At 50.1% G+C, this 21,562-nt stretch overlaps 2 protein-coding genes across 2 annotated transcripts; one reads left to right on the forward strand and one right to left on the reverse strand.

The window, feature by feature from the left end:
- The first annotated feature begins 5,923 nt into the window (after positions 1-5,923).
- LOC123424860 (subtilisin-like protease 4) lies at positions 5,924-8,406 on the forward strand. The gene has a single exon (XM_045108557.1). It carries the CDS (start codon positions 5,924-5,926, stop codon positions 8,348-8,350), a length of 2,427 nt encoding a protein of 808 aa, XP_044964492.1. The 3' UTR covers positions 8,351-8,406.
- A 105-nt stretch (positions 8,407-8,511) lies between these two features.
- On the reverse strand, positions 8,512-16,107 carry LOC123424365 (1-aminocyclopropane-1-carboxylate oxidase homolog 1-like). The gene is made up of 3 exons (XM_045107970.1): positions 15,501-16,107; positions 9,137-9,458; positions 8,512-9,018 (listed from the first exon to the last, which is right to left on the reverse strand). Exons 1-3 carry the CDS (start codon positions 16,013-16,015, stop codon positions 8,764-8,766), a joined length of 1,092 nt encoding a protein of 363 aa, XP_044963905.1. The 5' UTR covers positions 16,016-16,107; the 3' UTR covers positions 8,512-8,763.
- Positions 16,108-21,562: the final 5,455 nt, after the last annotated feature.

Raw genomic sequence — 21,562 nt, forward strand, 5'->3', positions numbered from 1 at the left:
GTATTTTCAAAGTTTTAGCATCAAATTGGACATCGAGAGCAAGTTTTATGACTCCCGATGATATTACCTCAATTCTCAAAACACAATCCATGGTTTCTCTGAGATCCTACGAAATTTCATATATATTGGTCGATTTATGTTCCACTCCCATCCCCATAGGTTTCTCTCCCGTCGGCGACCGCCATCCCCATCCTCGCCGCCGTCGACGGCGGGTCTTTCTAGTCCCTTTTCCCTCCTCTCTCCGTCTCCCTCATGCTTTCCTTGTCCCTCTGCCGTGAGATTTTGACCGACACCAGATCCACTAGTGGTCATTGTTGGGGGGCCATGATAGCCATGGTGGTGGCAACATTGGTGGTGGGGAGGGGTATGTACGGCCAGTGAGGCGAACCTCCCTCGTTGGCGACCGCATTGGGTCCAGGGGGTGAGGGATCCCCTTCTAACTGCTGCAAAAAATGCAGGATTTTGTTGTCGTTCTCCACCGACGATGTTCGGGAGGGACGGAATGCAGAAAATGAAGGAGTTTGTGGCCGCAGTAGCATAGACGTGAGGAGGAGTGTTGGAATGTAATGTTCGGCACTCTCTCATAGCTCAGACTTTGGAGCAACTAGTTGAAGCATGAATTCAATAAAAAATTACTAAAGAACACAACAAGATGAATGCTTTATTGATAATATGTCTTAGGATGGTTGCTGGCTGGGATACACGATTACACGTATGGCTAACTTGGAGGTGGTTTTGTTGCGGTGATGGTGATGGCAGCGGCTAGGGTTGATGAATGACTTCTGATGCGGAGATGAAGTTCTGGTGGCTCTCCTATTGCGAATCTGACGAAGGCCCCTTTATAATAGTTGTATGGTTGGACAAGGAGGCATGGTGCATGATATGAGACTTGGTACGAGAAGCCGTCTTGGGCTATGTTGTGCCCGGTGCGCCTCCTACCTGATCTTTTTTATCTCCATTTTACTTCTTTTCATGTATATGCTTGATCTGGTCTATGTTTAATCCATATTTTGTGAAAACAAAATAAAAATAAAGAAATTTGAAATTATTTGCATTCATTAGTCATTAGTAACAATATTGGAGGAAGCATTTCATATTTTATAAAATAAACCGGTTTAAATAAGGTGTGATGAGTGTAAAAATAACACATCACCAGCGAGTACTTTATGGCAGGCCAGAGTGACGCTAGAGGACGGGTGGTGCGAATTCCCACCTTAGACCATATCACTGTGGCCATCGGAAGGTCGGCCATGGCGCGGGGCAGAAGTGTGTGCGGCCACTCCGCACCGACATGCCCCGACGTGCATAGTTATATCGCCTTGATGTATTCTTCAAACAAGACCCCACTCCGTCCTCGTAAAAAGCCGACGTTCTAGATGGTGTAACGGCAAGAATAAATGCTAACAGAGTTTCTCAAAACACAATTTACCTCGAAAGCATTTAAGAGAGAACCCAAACGCCCGATTTCGAATACCATGTAAAAATAAAAGGATTTCAAATTAATATTTTTTTCACAGGATCAAAGGAAGTGTATGAGAGGATTATATCCCTCCCATTCCAAAATTTAAGTCTCTCTCACATTCCAGGATTCGGTTCCAATGTTTTGCACGAAAAAGACGAGGAAAGCCGTGAGAAAAGAAAGATCCAATAATGGAAGTTATTAGTTAACTCGTAATTGATGGCACAAGTAGCTAGCTTATCCGCTTCTCCATACATATCCACATGGATTGCACAAAGGCAACAACACCACAAGAGGAAAAGTGAAGGGTTCCTTTCGTTTTATTTTGTGGACAACGACGTCCCAAATTTGCCTGCCTGCCTGCCGGTGTCATCCGTCGCAGGATAAACAACCGTTAAAGCCTTGCGTACGTGTGAATGTGTGTGCGTGCGTGTGTGTCACCGGCAATGGCCTCCGGTTGGTCTGCTGGTGCGATGATAACGACGTCCGTTTTGCCAATTGCTATTGCCATCCACATCAACAACATCCACCCGGAGCTTTCCGAATGCCCCTTTCCCTCGTCTCGTTGCCATCTTTGCCGCTTGGAACTTGGGCGCCGCTCGCCTGTTTCAGGCTGCTAATTTTCCTTTCATGGAAAACATCTGGCGATGGCAACATTTTTCGGCGCCCTCTCCTCGACGGGGCGTGTGTGGTCTCATGGGTGCCAGCCCGGCCGCCCTGTTCGATGGGCGTGTTGTAATGGTTTTTTATTTGGTTTTCCGTTAATTAACTCAACAACTTCTCTCTTCCTAACCAATAAGAATGGTAAATATTTTGCCTTGTTCAAGAAGGCATCTTTTTGGGTATAAACTCCATCTAATTTATTTCAAAAATAATGTATAAGACGACAGGGAATACTGGTAGACAACACTCTAGGTGTCGCGTCTAAAAAAACACCCTATAAGTGCTATGGAAATGAAATACGGAAAATTTATTACTTAGTTGTGATTGGGAGACAATAAGAAATAACAATTCATGTTTGATTTTTTTTTTCTAGACTAAAACTGCAATTGACGTGACATTTTAATCAGACACTCTACATTATTTTTTCTAGACTAAAATGATTTGTTATATATTTGTTGGGCGTGTTGTAACGGTTTTTGTCTGGTTTTTTTTACTTAATCAGACAACTCTCTTTTTCTTAATAAATGAAAATGATAAATCTTTTTCCTTATTTAGGAAGACATTTCTAGCTACAAACTCCATTTAATCTATTTCAAAAATAATGTATTAGTTAATAGGGCATACTTGTAGACAACACTGTAGGTGTCACGTCTACAAAAACACGCTATAGGTGCTATGGAAACAAAATACGAAGAAATATACTATAACACTATACTTCTTAATGGTATTGATTTTGACCTGGTCAACAATTTCTGAAAGCTCTCTCATTCCTTATTTTATTTATACCTTTATAACACTATATTTCTTAGTTTTAAGTAGTCCAAATTTAACTGAAGTCTTCAAGACTCCAATTAAAATGGGTCAACCGATTTTGATCGAACCATAATTTCTCAAAACTCACTCCTTCAATTCTTTAGACAAATACGCTATACTTCCTAATGGGTTTGGTTCACGATTTTGACCGAACCAACAATTTTTCAAATCAACAACAACTAGCCTATAAAAACATATCAATCATGCCCATGCAGCCGTCGACGTAATTTTTTTCCACATATATTAGGTTGGTTAACATATAATATAGAATCACACCACGAAAGGCCCATCAAATTACCGAATCTTCTATTTCTAAATAGCTACAACCCACTAGCTATTTTTTACAAACATGCAAATATGTCACATGAGTAACTCATGCATGTAAGTCATAAATTACATTGTTTTTTAATTACTTTATGCATGCAAGCACCACATCATTAATTCATGCATGGTACTCTTAAGTTTCTTTTGCATTAAATTTTGTATTAACGATATATGTGTTGGTCGCATGTACCATACATATGTAGTTCACATTCATATTTTTGTTAAAAATGACATTATTTTAGTGCATTTTTTCTCGTTTATACTCTTTATATTTCATTTTCATTTGTAAGCTTACATTCACTTTTCATAAGTTATAGATGTTTTTTAACAACTTTCATGATTCTTTTAGCCAGTTCCCCGCAGCAACGCGTCGGGGCATCACCTAGTTATAAATAATAAACAAAACACACTATGTCATTTCCCCACACATGAAACAAAATATTCCATTAGTTTCAAAATATAAGGGATATTATTTTTTTGAAAGTCAAATTCTTAAACTTTGACCAAGTTGAGGGCAAAATATTGGCATCCACAATATTAAATATTAAATATGAAAATTCATTTAAAGATGAATCTAATCACAACAAATTTAATCATATTTAAAAGGTTTATATTTTTAAACAAAGTGATTAGGTTTTCTAATCTAACAACGCAGCAAAGCCCGCCCAGTCCTTCTAGTCAGCACTAGTTGTGACTAGGAAACGGTAAGAAATAACAATTCATGTTTGATTTCTTTTTTAGACTTAAAGTGCAGTTGAGGTGACATTTTAATTTTACAGATCATACTGTATCGCCTTGCAAGCATATAACTCAACTTTTTAAAATTATTTCTTGAAAAACTTCTTAGCATTATTTCCACGAAAAGGGAGATTTCTACCGGTTGCATGGAAATCCATCTTGATTTAGTGTTTGATTTTTTTCATAACTCCAACAACTGGAATAATTAGAATTTGTATTTTTGTAATGTTTAAGCAAGCAAATATCACTTGAAAATGATGCGCAACATGATGGAGACAACGAGTTCCATTTCCCATTGCACGTGGATTTTTCTAGAAGAAACTCCCTTCCAAGAAAGCAAATTCACCAGACGACATGGAATCAAGAAAAATGTGTGAAATTCGAACAAATACAGGAAATGTCACATTGCTTGAACTATGTATGCGCCTACTTCTGAAATAAAAAGTTAAATAAAAATAATAAATCATATAACAATATAGTTGTGTGTGCATCAATCCATGCAGCGGTTGGAGATTTATCTTGGTTTCCATAAAATTAAGGGTGTTGCGAGATCTCGGTCGACTGAGATTTAGCAATCCAAAAAACAAAACAGTTCATGTCCTCCATTGTAAAAAACACATCTCAACCTTGATGGGTGGTCCATAAATTAAAGCCCATCCAGTGCCGAATTCAGCATCCACGGGCCAATTCTGGGCCCTGCGCTTTTGAGGCTGGCCTTCGAGCTGCCAAATTTATCCCACGTTCCAGCTACTCTCCCGTTAATTAGCCGAACAACTTGTTATCCTTTTTCTTTTTGGAACGCTACGCATCCGTCGGATGATTTTTAAAACCTAGCTAGCCGTCGGATGCCGATCTAACGTCCCGCATCCCCGCCTCATGGTCAGTATTTATTTCCTGAAACGACGCACGAGTTGCGGAAATTTTCGCTTTGTTGCAAGAAATAAACTTTGGATCCGTTAATTCCCGAAACAACGGTCGAGTTTCAGAACAATTTGCTTATCGTAGATTTTTTTTCTTCGTCTTTCTATAACATAAGTATTTTTACGAAATAATTTTTTGCAACAACGGTCGAGTTTCAGGAATTTTTACAACGAAAGCCACGTTGCAGAAGCACTACCCAGCCGGGATCCATGCTCAACGAAGAGTTGGCACGCGGGCTGGCCTCAGGATGCTGCAGGAACGAGCAGGGAAGCTCCCCGTGGCGGGATCCGACCATGGGAGGCGGTGGGGCGGCCGGCGAGCTCTTGGCAGCGGGGCGGCCGGCGAGCTCTTGGTTTGCTCTGGTGGAAGTCGTCGTCGTCATGCAAGCCGGAGGAACAACGGTCACGGCTCATCCGCCCGGCCACGTGGTAAATAAAGAAGGCGGTGGACGCGAGAGCAGGATCAGCCGACTAGAAGGTAACTATGAATGCATCATACTTCTGAAACAAAATGTTAAATAAATCATATAACAATATAGTTGTGTGTGCATCAATCGATGCAGCGGGTGGGGATTTATCCTGGTTTTTCATAAAAATAAGGGTGTTGTCAGATCTCAGTTGATTAAAACTAAACCGAGTTTCAGTCAAGTGATACAACATATAAAAAGAAGAAACGTATTTTTTGCATGGATCTTCATATAAGATCTCGCGGATATAACATCGACTGAGACTTTGACTAAGATTTAGCAATCCTGAAAAGAAAATCATGTCCCCTTTGAAAATAAAACACTTCAACCTTGATGGGTGCCCCATAAATTAAAGCCCTTTTGAGGCTGGCCCGTGGAGCTGCCAAAATTATCCCACGTTCCAGCTACTCCCCCGCTAAACATAGCGAGCTCGCCTCCATGGATCGCATGGCCGTCATCGCCTCCGGCCTTGCGCCGCTCGCCATTAAAGCCAGCCAACCACCACCTCCACCGCCTCCCCCTTCCCTCCCACCGCCACCATGCGCGCCCCAACCCCACCCCTCCTCCTCGCCGGCGTCCTATTACTGCTCGCCTCCGCGGCCGACGACCTGCTCGCTCCCCTCGTCGCCGCGGCCCCCGGCTCAGCACCGCAAGACCCCAATCCCGCCGGCAACGGGGCAGGCGCAAAACAGACACCCCCCAATGTCGCCGCCGCAGAGAAATCCGGGGCCGAGCAAGGCGGGGAGGAAGAGAGGCTGTTCGCTCACGCGGCGGCGGCTCTCGGGGGCGGGGGCGACGACTTCGAGGACGGCGAGCTCAAGACGTACCTGATCATCGTGTGCCGCGCCAACGGGCCCAATGGCGGCGAGGAGCTGAAGGAGTGGCACGCCTCGCTGCTGGCGTCTCTGCTCAACACCACCACCGACCTGGTCCTCCTCGAGGCGCTCTCCCACGTCGGCCCGCGGCTCGTCTTCTCCTTCCAGCACGTCGTCAGCGGCTTCTCCGCCCGGCTCACCGACCGCGAGGTGGCCGCGCTCTCCAAGCTGCCCTGGTGCGTCCAGGCGCTCCCCGACTCCACCCTGCGCCTCACCACCACCTACACGCCGGAGCTGCTCGGGGTGTCCGCGCCGGCCACGGGCGCGTGGAGCGTGGCCGGGAACATGGGGGAGGGCGTCATCGTCGGCATCCTCGACAACGGCATCGACCCGCGGCACGCCTCGTTCCTCGACGACGGCATGCAGCCGCCGCCCGCCAAGTGGCGCGGCGGGTGCCACTTCGCCGGCCAGGCGCCGTGCAACAAGAAGCTCATTGGCGGGCGGTCCAGGGCCCCGCAGGAGCACGGCACGCACACCTCCGGCACCGCCGTGGGCGCGTTCGTGCGGGACGTCAGCCTGCTCGGCGCCCCGGCCGCCGGGACGGCCTCCGGCATGGCGCCGCGCGCGCACCTGGCCTTCTACGAGGTGTGCCTCGCCGACACGTGCTCGGCCACGGAGGTCCTCTCCGTCACCGAGAAGGGCGCGTTCCAGGACGGCGTCGACGTCATCTCCATGTCCATCGGCGACGACACGCAGAAGCCCTTCTACAAGGACCTCATAGCCGTCGGCAGCTTCTCGGCTGTCCTGTCCGGCGTCTTCGTCAGCACCAGCGCCGGGAACGCCGGCCCGCTCGCGCGCACCGTCACCAACTGCGCCCCGTGGCTGCTCACCGTCGCCGCCAGCACCATGGGCCGCCGCATCGTTTCCAAGGTGCAGCTCGGCAATGGGCTGGTGATCGACGGCGAGAACCTGAATTGGTACAAGCCTGTCGGCGACAGCCCCCTTGTGTTCATCGCGGGCATGTTCTCCGGCGGCGCGCTCAACGCCGTCGACGTCCGCGGCAAGATCGTGGCGTGCCAGCGCAAGGAGGACCCCATCATGCTCGCGGAGATGATCCAGAAGGCGGGCGGCGCGGGTATGATCAGCTGGTCCGGCCCGAAGCGCGGCGCCGCCACCACGCCGGTCGACAACCTCTCCATCGCCGCCTCGCGGGTGACGCACGCCGACGGCGAGAAAATCATAGCGTACATCAACTCCACGCCCAACCCCACGGCCGCCCTCCGGTTCGCCGGGGCCCAGCTGAACCGGGCATCCCTGCCGGCCATCGCCGAGTACTCCTCGAGAGGACCATGCAACATGTCTAACGTCGGCGTGCTGAAGCCGGACATCACCGGGCCTGGCTCGGTCATCGCAGCCTCCATCCCCGGCGGCGCCAACGACACCGCGCCGACCCGGACCTTCGGCCTGCACAGCGGCACGTCCATGTCCACGCCACACCTGTCCGGGATCGTGGCCGTGATCAAGAAAGCGCGCCCGCAGTGGTCACCGGCGGCGATCAAGTCGGCGCTCATGACGACGGCGGACGTGACGCACCCGGACGGCACGCCGATCGTCGACGAGACGACAGGGCGGCCGAGCTGCTTCGCCATGGGCGCCGGGCTCGTGAACCCGACGCGGGCGCTGGACCCGGGCCTCGTCTACGACCTGGCGCCGGCGGACTACATCCCCTACGTGTGCGGCCTCGGGTACAACGAGAGCGTGATCAACGAGATCATCGCGCAGCCGCTGCAGAACGTGAGCTGCGTGACGGCCGGGAAGATCCAAGGCAAGGACCTCAACTACCCGTCGATCATGGTGACGCTCACGCCGGCCGCGCCCGAGACCGTCGTCAAGCGCACGGCGACCAACGTAGGGGAGCCCGTGTCAGTGTACTCCGTGGAGGTCATCCCGCCGGAGGGCGTCGCCGTCGAGGTGGTGCCCAACGTGCTGAACTTCGGTCAAATGCGCCAGAAGATGGAGTTCACGGTGAAGCTCACGCGAGGCCCCAATGCCGCCGCCAATGGCACCGCGGAGGGCAGCCTCCGGTGGATCTCCGGCAAGCGCTCCGTGCGCAGCCAGATCGCCGTGCTCTTCGAAGCATTGCCCAACTAACTGATTAGGATCATCTTCCCAACAAGAGCTCTCTCCTGATTTATAAGGACTTATGGAGTAGCAGCTCTTTCAGATAGGAAAGATAACTGAAGAAGACTGAACAGTTTTGGCAACTCCTATGTTGCTCAACAGCTCAAACAAAAACGAATTTCAATCAGGAATTCTAAGGGAAACAAATTTCAGATGATCTGATATGGGTCATAAGATGTTCACAAACCATGGAACAAAGTTGAATTTCATGTACATTCTGTATCTCTAATACATTCATCTGTTCCAGTAAAATACACCATACACCAGGGACCAGGAGACGAAACTAGTGGTGCTGCCATTTTACTGCCACTTTCTGGGTTTCTTAGAATTACAAACTGCTCAACTATACATTGCAATCAGGGCACAGAACTCACCTTCACGATTCACAGCCTGAAATCAGAGATGGCAGTTTTCGCATCTAACCCGATGGAGTAGTAATGCTTGATGTAATCTCTGACGAGGGTCTCCCTGTACAACGGCGGGTTCTCATCGGACAGCAGCTCCTTGATCGGACCATACATCCTCGTCGAGGCCGGATGGAAATGTGTGCTGAAGAAGCACGCGATCGAGACCCTCGGCGCGGCGTTCTTCGCCACCACCCTATGCTCCACGCTCCTGAACCTGTCGTTGGAGATCAGCTGCACATTTTTTTAACAAACACAAACAAACAAACAAACAATTCAGAATGATCAAGGCCAAGCATGACACCCATGTGAACAGACAAATTCAGGATTGGATGAACCATGATGTAGAGACCTGTAAGAGATCACCAATGTTCACGATGAATGCTCCAGGTGTCGGAGTGACGTCCACCCACCGGTCCTCGTGGAGGATCTGGAGGCCGCCGATTTCGTCTTGGAGAAGTATGGTGAGGAAGCCAGAGTCTGAATGCCGGCTTGTTCCGATGGCGAGTTCAGGCTGGGGGCACGGAGGGTAGTAGTGACAGAGTATGATCTGTCCTTGGTTGCACTCTATATCTGTCAGGTAACTCGGTTTGAGCCCAAGAGCTTCCGAGAGTAACTCGAACAAAGTTTTCCCCAAATTCTTCACTTGTTCAGCGTATTCAAACATCGCTTCGCTGTGAATCAACATGTTAGCGCCAAGTTTTTTACGGAACAGGTGATTTAAGTGACATTTACTACAAATTCACAATAAAAAAGGCGGAAAGTGATCTCGCTGCGCAATTTAGCTCTTGTCATTTTGTCAATAACGAAGGAAGCATTCACACTAACAATACATCCTCCATATAGGTATAAGTTATATCATTAGTACCAACTGTAAGTTGCTTCTGTTGTCAATAAACAGAAAGAGAGCAACTGACATCTATTGTGGGCACGGAAATACATTTGCACATACTCTCTCTCAGCATCCGGGTGCCTAGGCACCCTGTATAAACGGTAACACCGAAACAAACAGAAAAAAATTTGAAAAAATCTGAAATTTTGCAAGATCAAAGATGACCAAACTTTCTAGGTGCTTGCAGGTTTTAATGCAAAAAACATTTGAGGAGCTCTACACAGAAAAACATTTTAGTACTTCAAGTTTTGAGCACTGAAATCTGAAACTTGTTTGTACACGTTTCTCTACATGATATTTTGGCATGAAAACTTGTAAGAACCTACAAAGTTTGACCATCTTATATGTTGCAAAGTTTCAGTTTTTTTTTTATTTTACTGTTTATAGAGGATGCCTAGGCATCCGGGTCAGGATGGACCCGGTCCGGGCCGGTCCAGTCCCGGTCCGGACGGGACCGAGCAGGCTGGCGGTCTTCTTTTTAGGGACCGGACCGGCGAGGCAAAAGCCCGGGCTGAACCGACGGACCGGCCAACAACTCACCGACGACGAGGTATTGACCATGGCATCTGCTAGTGAAGGATCTAGGCCCTAATCAGAAGCGGGGACAGAGGGAAAAGGTGTGGTAACTCACGTAGAACTCGATGGCAAGGTCGGGGAGGCCGGGGAAGCAGCAATAGCGACATAATCGACGATGATCGTCGACGACCGAAGCTGCAGATGGAGGATGATGGCGACGGATTCGTGGCGAATCTAGTCGATTCATTGTGGGGGGAAGGGAATCTCATGGTTGCAGAGCTCCTGGACATGGTGGTTAGCCAAGGAAAGGTCAGAGACCGTGTTTGCAGGAGGCCGTGCACTGGCCGGCGGTGACGGAGGTGCAGGTGCGTGTGTGTGCGTGTGTTTTTCCAGCGAAACGTTGCATGCTGCTGCCGACCATGCCCTGTTGTTGTTCTGTGAAGACCATTAGCCGTGAAGATGAGATATATGCGGAGGCGCAGGTGCCGGTGGCCGTGCACTGGCCGGCGGCGACGGAGGTGCAGGTGCGTGCGTGTGCGTGTGTTTTTCCAGCGAAACGTTGCATGCTGCTGCCGACCATGCCCTGTTGTTGTTCTGTGAAGACCATTAGCCGTGAAGATGAGATATATGCGGAGGCGCAGGTGCCGGTGGCCGTGCATTGGCCGCCGGCGACGGAGGTGCAGGTGCGTGTGTGCGTGTGTTTTTCCAGCGAAACGTCGCATGCTGCTGCCAGCCATGCCCTGCTGTTGTTCTGTGAAGACCATTGGCTGTGAAGATGAGATATATGCGGAGGCGCAGGTGCCGGTGGCCATGCATTGGCCGCCGGCGACGGAGGTGCAGGTGCGTGTGTGCGTGTGTTTTTCCAGCGAAACGTCGCATGCTGCTGCCAGCCATGCCCTGCTGTTGTTCTGTGAAGACCATTGGCTGTGAAGATGAGATATATGCGGAGGCGCAGGTGCCGGTGGCCGTGCATTGGCCGCCGGCGACGTAGGTGCAGGTGCATGTGTGCGCGTGTTTTTCCAACGAAACGTCGCATGCTGCTGCCAGCCATGCCCCGCTGTTGTTCTGTGAAGACCATTGGCTGTGAAGATGAGATATATGCGGAGGCGCAGGTGCCGGTGGCCGTGCATTGGCCGCCGGCGACGGAGGTGCAGGTGCGTGTGTGCGTGTCTTTTTCCAGCGAAACGTCGCATGCTGCTACCAGCCATGCCCTGCTGTTGTTCTGTGAAGACCACTGGCTATGAAGATGAGATATATGCGGAGGCGCAGGTGCCGGTGGCCGTGCATTGGCCGCCGGCGACGGAGGTGCAGGTGCGTGTGTTTTTCCAGCGAAACGTCGCATGCTGCTTCCAGCCATGCCCTGCTGTTGTTCTGTGAAGACCATTGGCTGTGAAGATGAGATATATGCGGAGGCGCAGGTGCCGGTGGCCGTGCATTGGCCGCCGGCGACGGAGGTGCGGGTGCGTGTGTGCGTGTGTGCGTGTGTTTTTCCAGCGAAACGTCGCATGCTGCTGCCAGCCATGCCCTGCTGTTGTTTTGTGAAGACCATTGGCTGTGAAGATGAGATATATGCGGAGGCGCTGGTGCCGGTGGCCGTGCATTGACCGCCGGCGACGGAGGTGCGGGTGCGTGTGTGCATGTGTTTTTCCAGCGAAACGTCGCATGCTGCTGCCAGCCATGCCCTGCTGTTGTTCTGTGAAGACCATTGGCTGTGAAGATGAGATATATGCGGAGGCGCAGGTGCCGGTGGCCGTGCATTGGCCGCCGGCGACGGAGGTGCAGGTGCGTGTGTGCGTGTGTTTTTCCAACGAAACGTCGCATGCTGCTGCCAGGCATGCCCTGCTGTTGTTCTGTGAAGACCATTGGCTATGAAGATGAGATATATGCGGAGGCGCACGTGCCGGTGGCCGTGCATTGGCCGCCGGCGACGGAGGTGCAGGTGCGTGTGTTTTTCCAGAGAAACATCGCATGCTGCTTCCAGCCATGCCCTGCTGTTGTTCTGTGAAGACCATTGGCTGTGAAGATGAGATATATGCGGAGGCGCAGGTGCCGGTGGCCGTGCATTGGCCGCCGGCGACGGAGGTGCGGGTGCGTGTGTGCGTGTGTTTTTCCAGCGAAACGTCGCATGCTGCTGCCAGCCATGCCCTGCTGTTGTTCTGTGAAGACCATTGGCTGTGAAGATGAGATATATGCGGAGGCGCTGGTGCCGGTGGCCGTGCATTGGCCGCCGGCCACGGAGGTGCGGGTGCGTGTGTGCATGTGTTTTTCCAGCGAAACGTCGCATGCTGCTGCCAGCCATGCCCTGTTGTTGTTCTGTGAAGACCATTGGCTGTGAATATGAGATATATGCGGAGGCGCAGGTGCCGGTGGCCGTGCATTGGCCGCCGGCGACGGAGGTGCAGGTGCGTGTGTGCGTGTGTTTTTCCAGCGAAACGTCGCATGCTGCTGCCAGCCATGCCCTGCTGTTGTTCTGTGAAGACCATTGGCTATGAAGATGAGATATATGCGGAGGCGCAGGTGCCGGTGGCCGTGCATTGGCCGCCGGCGACGGAGGTGCAGGTGCGTGTGTTTTTCCAGCGAAACATCGCATGCTGCTTCCAGCCATGCCCTGCTGTTGTTCTATGAAGACCATTGGCTGTGAAGATGAGATATATGCGGAGGCGCAGGTGCCGGTGGCCGTGCATTGGCCGCCGGCGACGGAGGTGCGGGTGCGTGTGTGCGTGTGTTTTTCCAGCGAAACGACGCATGCTGTTGCCAGCCATGCCCTGCTGTTGTTCTGTGAAGACCATTGGCTGTGAAGATGAGATATATGCGGAGGCGCTGGTGCCGGTGGCCGTGCATTGGCCGCCGGCGACGGAGGTGCGGGTGCGTGTGTGCATGTGTTTTTCCAGCGAAACGTCGCATGCTGCTGCCAGCCATGCCCTGCTGTTGTTCTGTGAAGACCATTGGCTGTGAAGATGAGATATATGCGGAGGCGCAGGTGCCGGTGGCCGTGCATTGGCCGCCGGCGACGTAGGTGCAGGTGCGTGTGTGCGTGTGTTTTTCCAGCGAAACGTCGCATGCTGCTGCCAGCCATGCCCTGCTGTTGTTCTGTGAGGACCATTGGCTGTGAAGATGAGATATATGCGGAGGCGCAGGTGCCAGTGGCCGTGCATTGGCCGCCGGCGACGGAGGTGCAGGTGCGTGTGTGCGTGTGTTTTTCCAGCGAAACGTCGCATGCTGCTGCCAGCCATGCCCTGCTGTTGTTCTGTGAGGACCATTGGCTGTGAAGATGAGATATATGCGGAGGCGCAGGTGCCGGTGGCCGTGCATTGGCCGCCGGCGACGGAGGTGCAGGTGCGTGTGTGCGTGTGTTTTTCCAGCGAAACGTCGCATGCTGCTGCCAGCCATGCCCTGCTGTTGTTCTGTGAAGACCATTGGCTATGAAGATGAGATATATGCGGAGGCGCAGGTGCCGGTGGCCGTGCATTGGCCGCCGGCGACGGAGGTGCAGGTGCGTGTGTTTTTCCAGCGAAACATCGCATGCTGCTTCCAGCCATGCCCTGCTGTTGTTCTATGAAGACCATTGGCTGTGAAGATGAGATATATGCGGAGGCGCAGGTGCCGGTGGCCGTGCATTGGCCGCCGGCGACGGAGGTGCGGGTGCGTGTGTGCGTGTGTTTTTCCAGCGAAACGACGCATGCTGCTGCCAGCCATGCCCTGCTGTTGTTCTGTGAAGACCATTGGCTGTGAAGATGAGATATATGCGGAGGCGCTGGTGCCGGTGGCCGTGCATTGGCCGCCGGCGACGGAGGTGCGGGTGCGTGTGTGCATGTGTTTTTCCAGCGAAACGTCGCATGCTGCTGCCAGCCATGCCCTGCTGTTGTTCTGTGAAGACCATTGGCTGTGAAGATGAGATATATGCGGAGGCGCAGGTGCCGGTGGCCGTGCATTGGCCGCCGGCGACGTAGGTGCAGGTGCGTGTGTGCGTGTGTTTTTCCAGCGAAACGTCGCATGCTGCTGCCAGCCATGCCCTGCTGTTGTTCTGTGAGGACCATTGGCTGTGAAGATGAGATATATGCGGAGGCGCAGGTGCCAGTGGCCGTGCATTGGCCGCCGGCGACGGAGGTGCAGGTGCGTGTGTGCGTGTGTTTTTCCAGCGAAACGTCGCATGCTGCTGCCAGCCATGCCCTGTTGTTGTTCTGTGAGGACCATTGGCTGTGAAGATGAGATATATGCGGAGGCGCAGGTGCCGGTGGCCGTGCATTGGCCGCCGGCGACGGAGGTGCAGGTGCGTGTGTGCGTGTGTTTTTCCAGCGAAACGTCGCATGCTGCTGCCAGCCATGCCCTGCTGTTGTTCTGTGAAGACCATTGGCTGTGAAGATGAGATATATGCGGAGGCGCAGGTGCCGGTGGCCGTGCATTGGCCGCCGGCGACGGAGGTGCAGGTGCGTGTGTGCGTGTGTTTTTCCAGCAAAACGTCGCATGCTGCTGCCAGCCATGCCCTGTTGTTGTTCTATGAAGACCATTGGCAGTGAAGATGAGATATATGCGGAGGCGCAGGTGCCGGTGGCCATGAAGACGAAGTACCTCGACGGCTCTCGATGTGCTTTCTCGGTCCGTTCGGTCGGGCCGGTTAAAGACTGGACCGGACCGACATTTTCTCGGGTCGAATTTGGATGACCAGACCGTTTAATTTCTCAAATGGGCTAGGACCGAGTGGGTCAAGACCGAACGGGCCAAAAAGCCTGCTCGGTACGTCGAGACTGACATCCGGGTGTTGTTACACCTTTCTCATCTCAGTAACCTCATCATTGTTCTACAAGAAGTAATTTCATTTCATAGCAATATCACACTTCAATGGAAAATATGGTTCAACAAGAAGTAATTTCATTTGATTTCAGCAATATTATTACCCTACGTACTCTCTTCGTAAATAAATATAAAAACGTTTAGATAACTAAAATAATGATCTAAATGCTCTCATATTTAGGGAGTACTATTTAAGCAGTATCCACTCAGGTCAGACCTGTTCTTAAGCATGAACCGAAAAAATAAAACTGGTTCCGTTCCATTACCACTTCAATTCTAAAACATGGCATTCGATGGGTCAGGAGTCAGCAGTTCAGCACTGCCCTCACATAAACATACAACCGGTTCGTAAGGTTGACAAACAAATACGAGTATTATCAACACTGCCTTCCAATTACAGTCAGAGCATCTAATCAAGCTCAATTCGTAAACCAGGCACGGCAGTTAACCAGAGCACTGAGATGCTCAACTTAGTGCAAGATCTTCATGAACTAGGAGGGTACAGTCGGGCACTCACCGGCAGCTGTCCGGCAGTTCGCCGGCGTCGGGCGGGTCGGGGGCCATGCGGAGGTAGAGCGTGTCGCGCCAGTTGGCCACCGGCGACTGGTACAGGTCGAAGTTGCAGTGGTACTTGACCGCCCTCGCCGGCTCGCGCGAGTAGAGCCTGGCCTTGTCGCTGCCCTCGCCGCCGGGGGCCTCGTGGAAGCCCCGCACCGCGTCCGTCGCCGCGGCCATCGCCGCCTCCGGCACCCCGTGCCCCGTCACCTGGAAGAACCCCCACTCCGCCGCGGCCCGGCGGACGGCCGCCAGCACGGCCGCGCGGTCGGCGCCGCTGAGGTCGATCACGGGGACGGACGCCGCTGGCGAGGACCGCGGTTCTTGGGATGGAGCTTGCGGTGGTTGGTGGGCGTCGTCGGAAACACGGAAGATGCGGGGGAGGTGCGTGACGCCGGAGGCGACGAGGCCGCGCACGCCGGAGCGGGTGGCGTCCAGCGCGCGGAGGTCGGCCGTGCGGTCGTAGGCGGCGGCCATGGCTGACGCCGCCGTCGAGGTATCCTCTATCTCTATGCCCACCAAAGTGTATCTCCCCTATGCGCTGCTCTACCTCTGCAATTTATCTCCGGTCAGTGGCGGAGCTTAGTGCATTGCTGGGGCTATATATCTCCGGAAAAAAATATTATAAATTGTAAAATTTTGTATGTTTGTCCCCCCACTAGCCTATATATTTTATTTGGTTCCCCAATGATCTTGCTGAAGCTCCGCCACTGTCTCCGGTGTACTATATACTTCGCTGTCAAACTTCACCAAAGTTCCAAACTTTGACTATTGACCTTGTATTATTGATAGTATTCCCTATTATAAAAGGTCACTGTTCTGCGCTGGCTCGCCGGCCAAATCGTTCGGCCAGCCGCGCGCGGGTCGTACGATCCGCCATACACGGGCTACACCGTTTGATCTTCATGCAGCATTATTCTTTCGATGCAATAAATTTCGTCAATGATGCATCAGTTTTAGTTCATGGTTGTAACAAAAATATAGTTGTAGCAAAAAAAAATTAACGTGGTCGTAACAAAAAAAACGAAGCTGATGATGCGTGATAGCAAAACAAAAAAAAGGGTTGTAGCAAAATAATCCGATAAACTCGGGTTGCAACTCTGACGAACGTGTATGCAACTTTTTTAGTGAACAGTTGCAGCAAAAAATGATGCCGATTATAGCAAAAATTAACACGGTTGTAGCAAAAATAAAAAGCACCCATTGTAACGAAAAATCCAATGAACTGGAGTTGCAACCAAACGTATATGCAACTTTTTTTACTGGACAATTATAGCAACTAAAAAACGCTTGTAGCAAATATAAACGCTGGTTACAACAAATTTGGACGAGAAAAAAGTTGCATGCCTAATCAGCCGCATGCGCGGATCGCGTGCGGCCGGACGAACGGTTCGGCCGGCGCACCGGTCACAAACGTTTTCCATTATAAAATGCTCTGCTGTGCTTCCTCTACGTTTCTCTCTGTTGTACTTCGCTGTCTACTTTCACGGCCTCTCTGATTTGCATAATTCTAGAACACGGGAATAAAAAAACATAAGGTTAAAATGCCATCTCAATCTTACAAGAGTTTGGGTTGTTTGATTGCATCACAAGAAAAAAGGATTCTTTCAAATGCGGATGTTAGAAATTTTACGGGAGTAGTACAAATACATCTTTAGAAAATATTCCTATAAAAATATTAATCCTATGAATAAAACAAGCAACAAAAATAAACCCTAAGGCCTATTCTAATGCAAAGGTACTTATATGAGGTGCTAAGCACATTAAAAAGTTAAGCAATTAAAGACCACAATGCGATTGGATTAATATTACCCTAATGGGAGCATCCTTGAGGCTACCTTGAAGAATGGCTCCTCGTTCACTTGGGAAAGTATCATGAAGGGGCAAGGAGTATTTAAGAGAGGTTATATTTGGAGGATTAGAAATGGCGAGGAAGTAAACATCTGGACTGATCCTTGGATACCTTCTAGTCCAGACCGGCGAGTTATAACACCAAGAGGACAAACGCTGATCAGCAAAGTATATGATCTAATCGATCCAAACTTGGGAAAGTGGGACAAGCACTTGATCTTCATGATCTTTAATCCAGTGGACGTTCGAAGAATACTGTAGATTCCGCTACATAACCAAGGCTTTGATGATTTCATTGCCTGGCACCCTGACAAAAGGGGAATTTTCCCAGTTCGGTCTGCGTACAGAATTGAGTGGTTACATAAATACCGAACTCATGCAAGTGCCCTAGCAATTGCGGGAGGATCTGCAACTCCGGCAGTTTGGTCTAAGCTATGGAAGCTTACAAACCCACGTAAAATATAAATTTTTGGTTGGTGTTTACTCCACGGGATTCTACCGCTAAAAGGTATACTTGCTAATAGGCATGTTGAGATGATCGACTCTTGTCCAATTTGACACCAGCAATCAGAAGATATACACCATCTGTTCTTCCAATGTATCCATGCCAAACACATGTGGGAGAGACTTGGCCTCAACGATTTTGTACAGGATGCCATAAGAGTTGGTCGACCAGGCCCAGTGGTGATGGAACACATCCTACTACTCCCTGATCAACCACTTCAGCTAATGCCTATGCTAGATGTTAAGCAGGTTATTGTCACGTCTTGCTCATATCTTTGGTGGACTAGGCGGCGCATTACAATAATAAATCATGCCCATCGATGGTGAGATGTCCCTTACCAGTTCTTGCAATTGCAAGCAATTATCAACGAGCATGTGCAAAGAAGAGAGTGGAGCATATTCCGAGGTGGACTAGACCTGAGCCGAACTTTGTAAAGTTAAATGTGGTGCAACATTTTTTTGAGGACCTGGGAATGGGGCTACAACGGCGATTATTAGAGATGAGAAAGGTAACTTCTTGGCAGCTCAATGCAACTTCATTACTCATGCTGCAGATGTGATGACTACGAAAGCCATGTCAACGAGAGATGGACTAAATCAAGCGAATAATCTAGGATTCCAGCGTGTGGAGGCGGAATCGGACTCACTTAACGTGATTGCTTTTTGCAATGGGCAAAACAGATGGTGGGATGCAGCTGCAACCTTATTCGCGGAATGTGTTGATATTTCTGTCTCATTAGGGAAGGTCGATTTTAAGCATTGTTTTCGTTCTGCTAATCAAGGGACGCATGTGCTAGCTAACTTTTCTTTTTTGTAATAAGACTTCTAGTTTTTGGGTGGACGAGCCTCCAGATTGTCTGGTTGCTAAGCTCTTAGACGATTTATCACTAGTGGGGACAGGGCCTATAGCCCCGGCCCGTAAGGGGCTTTAGTTCCGGTTCACCAACCGGGACTAAAGGGGCGGGACTAAAGGCCTAACCTTTTTGTCCCGGCCCTCTTACACGCCGGGACTAAAGGTGCTCCACGTGGGCGCCTCGTACCGCCCCAGGGGTAGGCCCTTTAGTCCCGGTTCGTTACACGGACCGGGACCTCAGATTTTCAGATTTTGCTAGTTTTTGGGTTTTTTTTGAATGAAATTATTTTTGGGTTTTAGGGTTTTAGGGTTTAGGTGTTCGGGAGATTGATGTGATGCCTCGTTTGGTGTTCGGGAATTAGTTTTCATATAATTTAAAATAGAAATAATTATGCATATATATATATATATATATATATATATATATATATATATATATATATATATATATATATATATATATATAGAAGATTAATATCTTACAAGCGATCATATATATACAATTATATGGAGATGTGAATTATCGGGACTAGAGCCCGTCTATTCGATTACATGGACGAACATCTGTAATGGCCCTTAGCTACACTAAATCGTCCTTTGTCTTCTATAGCTTCCGTCCTCAGAAATCCCGCAAGCTCCTCTGCAACAGCAATCGCGCGTTGCTTTGGTAGGACCTTCGTCCTCATGGCCGTGTGCTATATAAGAAGAGGAGATGAATATGAATATCAATCATTGAAAGGATCAATATGGTTGGCTAGAGGGGGGGGGGTGAATAGACAACGACCACTTTTTAATTAATCTTAACAAGTTAAGGTAAACACTATACGGGTTCACAAATAATATGACAAAGAGGTGAACCCTATAGAAGCTAACAACTAGAGCTATTAAGACAAGTAAGATATAGTCACAAGCATAAGCAAATACAAAGTAAAGGTTAGAGATAACCACAAGTGGAACCGATGGAGACGAGGATGTGTTACCGAAGTTCCTTCCCTTTGACAGGAAGTACGTCTCCGTTGGAGCGGTGTGAAGGCACAATGCTCCCCAAAAAGCCACTAAGGCCACCGTATTCTCCTCACGCCCTCGCACGATGCAAGGTACCGTGATTCCACTATAGGTGCCCTTGAAGGCGGCGACCGAACCTTTACAAACAAGGTTGGGGCAACTCCACACAAAGCTTGGAGGCTCCCAACTAAACCACGAAGCTTCACCACAATGGAATATGGCTTCGAGGTGACCTCAACCGTCTAGGATGCTCAAACACCCAAGAGTAACAAGATCCGCAAGGGATTGGTGGGGGAATCAACTTTTCTCTTGGTGGAAGTGTGGATCTAGGCCTTCTCAACCAATCCCTAAAGAATCAACAAGTTTGATTGGCTAGGGAGAGAGATCGGGCACTTTAGAGCTTGTGGAGCAACAATGGAGCTTAGAGAGGTAAGAGATAGGGTTCCTCAGCTAGAAGAACCCTTTATATAGTGGGGGGGAAAATCAGACCGTTTTCCCACTCTCTGCCCGAGTACCAGCGGTACTACCGCTGGCTGCAGCGGTACTACCGCTGGGCCTCCAGCGGTACTACCGCTGACACGAGCGGCACTACCGCTGAGCCTCCAGCGGTACTACCGCTGACACCAGCCGTACTACCGCCGGCCCCTTGGTAGTGCACAAGCACTACTACCGCCGGGAAAGTCTTCGCAAAAGGGTCCGTCCACAAACTACCGCTAGGTAGGTGGAACAAAACACCTGGAGCGGTACTACCACTGACCTGGCAGTCCAGCGGTACTACCGCTGGGGACCATTTTGCAGAGATAAACGAGACGAATAGGTGAGGGCCGCTCCAAAAGATAAGGAAAGGGAGAATGTGAAGTGTGCGTGTGTAAAGATAGATTCCATCCAAACCTTTCCACTACAGATCCCCTCTTAATAGTACGGCTTTCCTATGACTCAAATAAAGAGAATGGTAGAGGCCGTGCTTCCGTTCCAGAAGAGAGGAGACGTGTCGTCTTGTGCCGTTGACGAGTGTTACCTGAAACTTTAACACACACGGTTAGTCCTGTACGGTACTGTCATCAATCACCAAGATTACTTAGGCATAAACTATGCCCCAACAATCTCCCCCTTTTTGGTGGATTGATGACAATACCGGATTTGCACAGAGAATAATATGAGAACAAAAAGATAGAGATATATGACAATACGGGACATATGACTCACAGCATATGATGGAAATAAATCTCACATAAGATCATGTCTCACAAAAGATAGCAAACGAGAATCAAACCAAGTTCGAAGCAAATCATACGAGATAAAGCAAAGCAATGCAAAGTTCGAAAAATGAAAGCAAATCCTAGACTCTCTCCCCCTTTGGCACAAGACACCAAAAAAGGGGGCACACCTAATGCCACAGGTAACTACTCCTCGTCTTCAGGATCACTAGACTCGTCTGTCCCCTCCTGGTCGGTCTGCTCCTCCTCTTCTGCCTCATCGCCAGACCACTGGTACCCCTGAGCCTGCATCCAAGTGGCCTCAGGAGTGATGTCGTCCTCTGAGCCACTGGAGTGTTGGGGAACGTCGCATGGGAAACAAAAATTTTCCTACGTGCACGAAGACCTATCATGGTGATGTCCATCTACGAAAGGGGATGAGTGATCTACGTACCCTTGTAGACCGTACAGCAGAAGCGTTAGAGAACGCGGTTGATGTAGTGGAACGTCCTCACGTCCCTCGATCCGCCCCGCGAACAATCCCGCGATCAGTCCCACGATCTAGTACCGAACGGACGGCACCTCCGCGTTCAGCACACGTACAGCTCGACGATG

This window comes from Hordeum vulgare, chromosome 2H, assembly GCF_904849725.1.
Source record: "Hordeum vulgare subsp. vulgare chromosome 2H, MorexV3_pseudomolecules_assembly, whole genome shotgun sequence".
NCBI lineage: Eukaryota > Viridiplantae > Streptophyta > Magnoliopsida > Poales > Poaceae > Hordeum > Hordeum vulgare.

Bases quoted from the DNA above. Each gene is read 5' to 3' on its own strand.
- LOC123424860 (XM_045108557.1), top strand. From the start codon at position 5,924: ATGCGCGCCCCAACCCCACCCCTCCTCCTCGCCGGCGTCCTATTACTG.
- LOC123424365 (XM_045107970.1), bottom strand. From the start codon at position 16,015: ATGGCCGCCGCCTACGACCGCACGGCCGACCTCCGCGCGCTGGACGCC. The intron at 9,459-15,500 runs GTGAGTGCCCGA...GTTGATTCACAG, and splicing joins GAACTGCCGGACAGCTGCCG to CGAAGCGATGTTTGAATACG. The intron at 9,019-9,136 runs GTCTCTACATCA...AAAAATGTGCAG, and splicing joins ACATTGGTGATCTCTTACAG to CTGATCTCCAACGACAGGTT.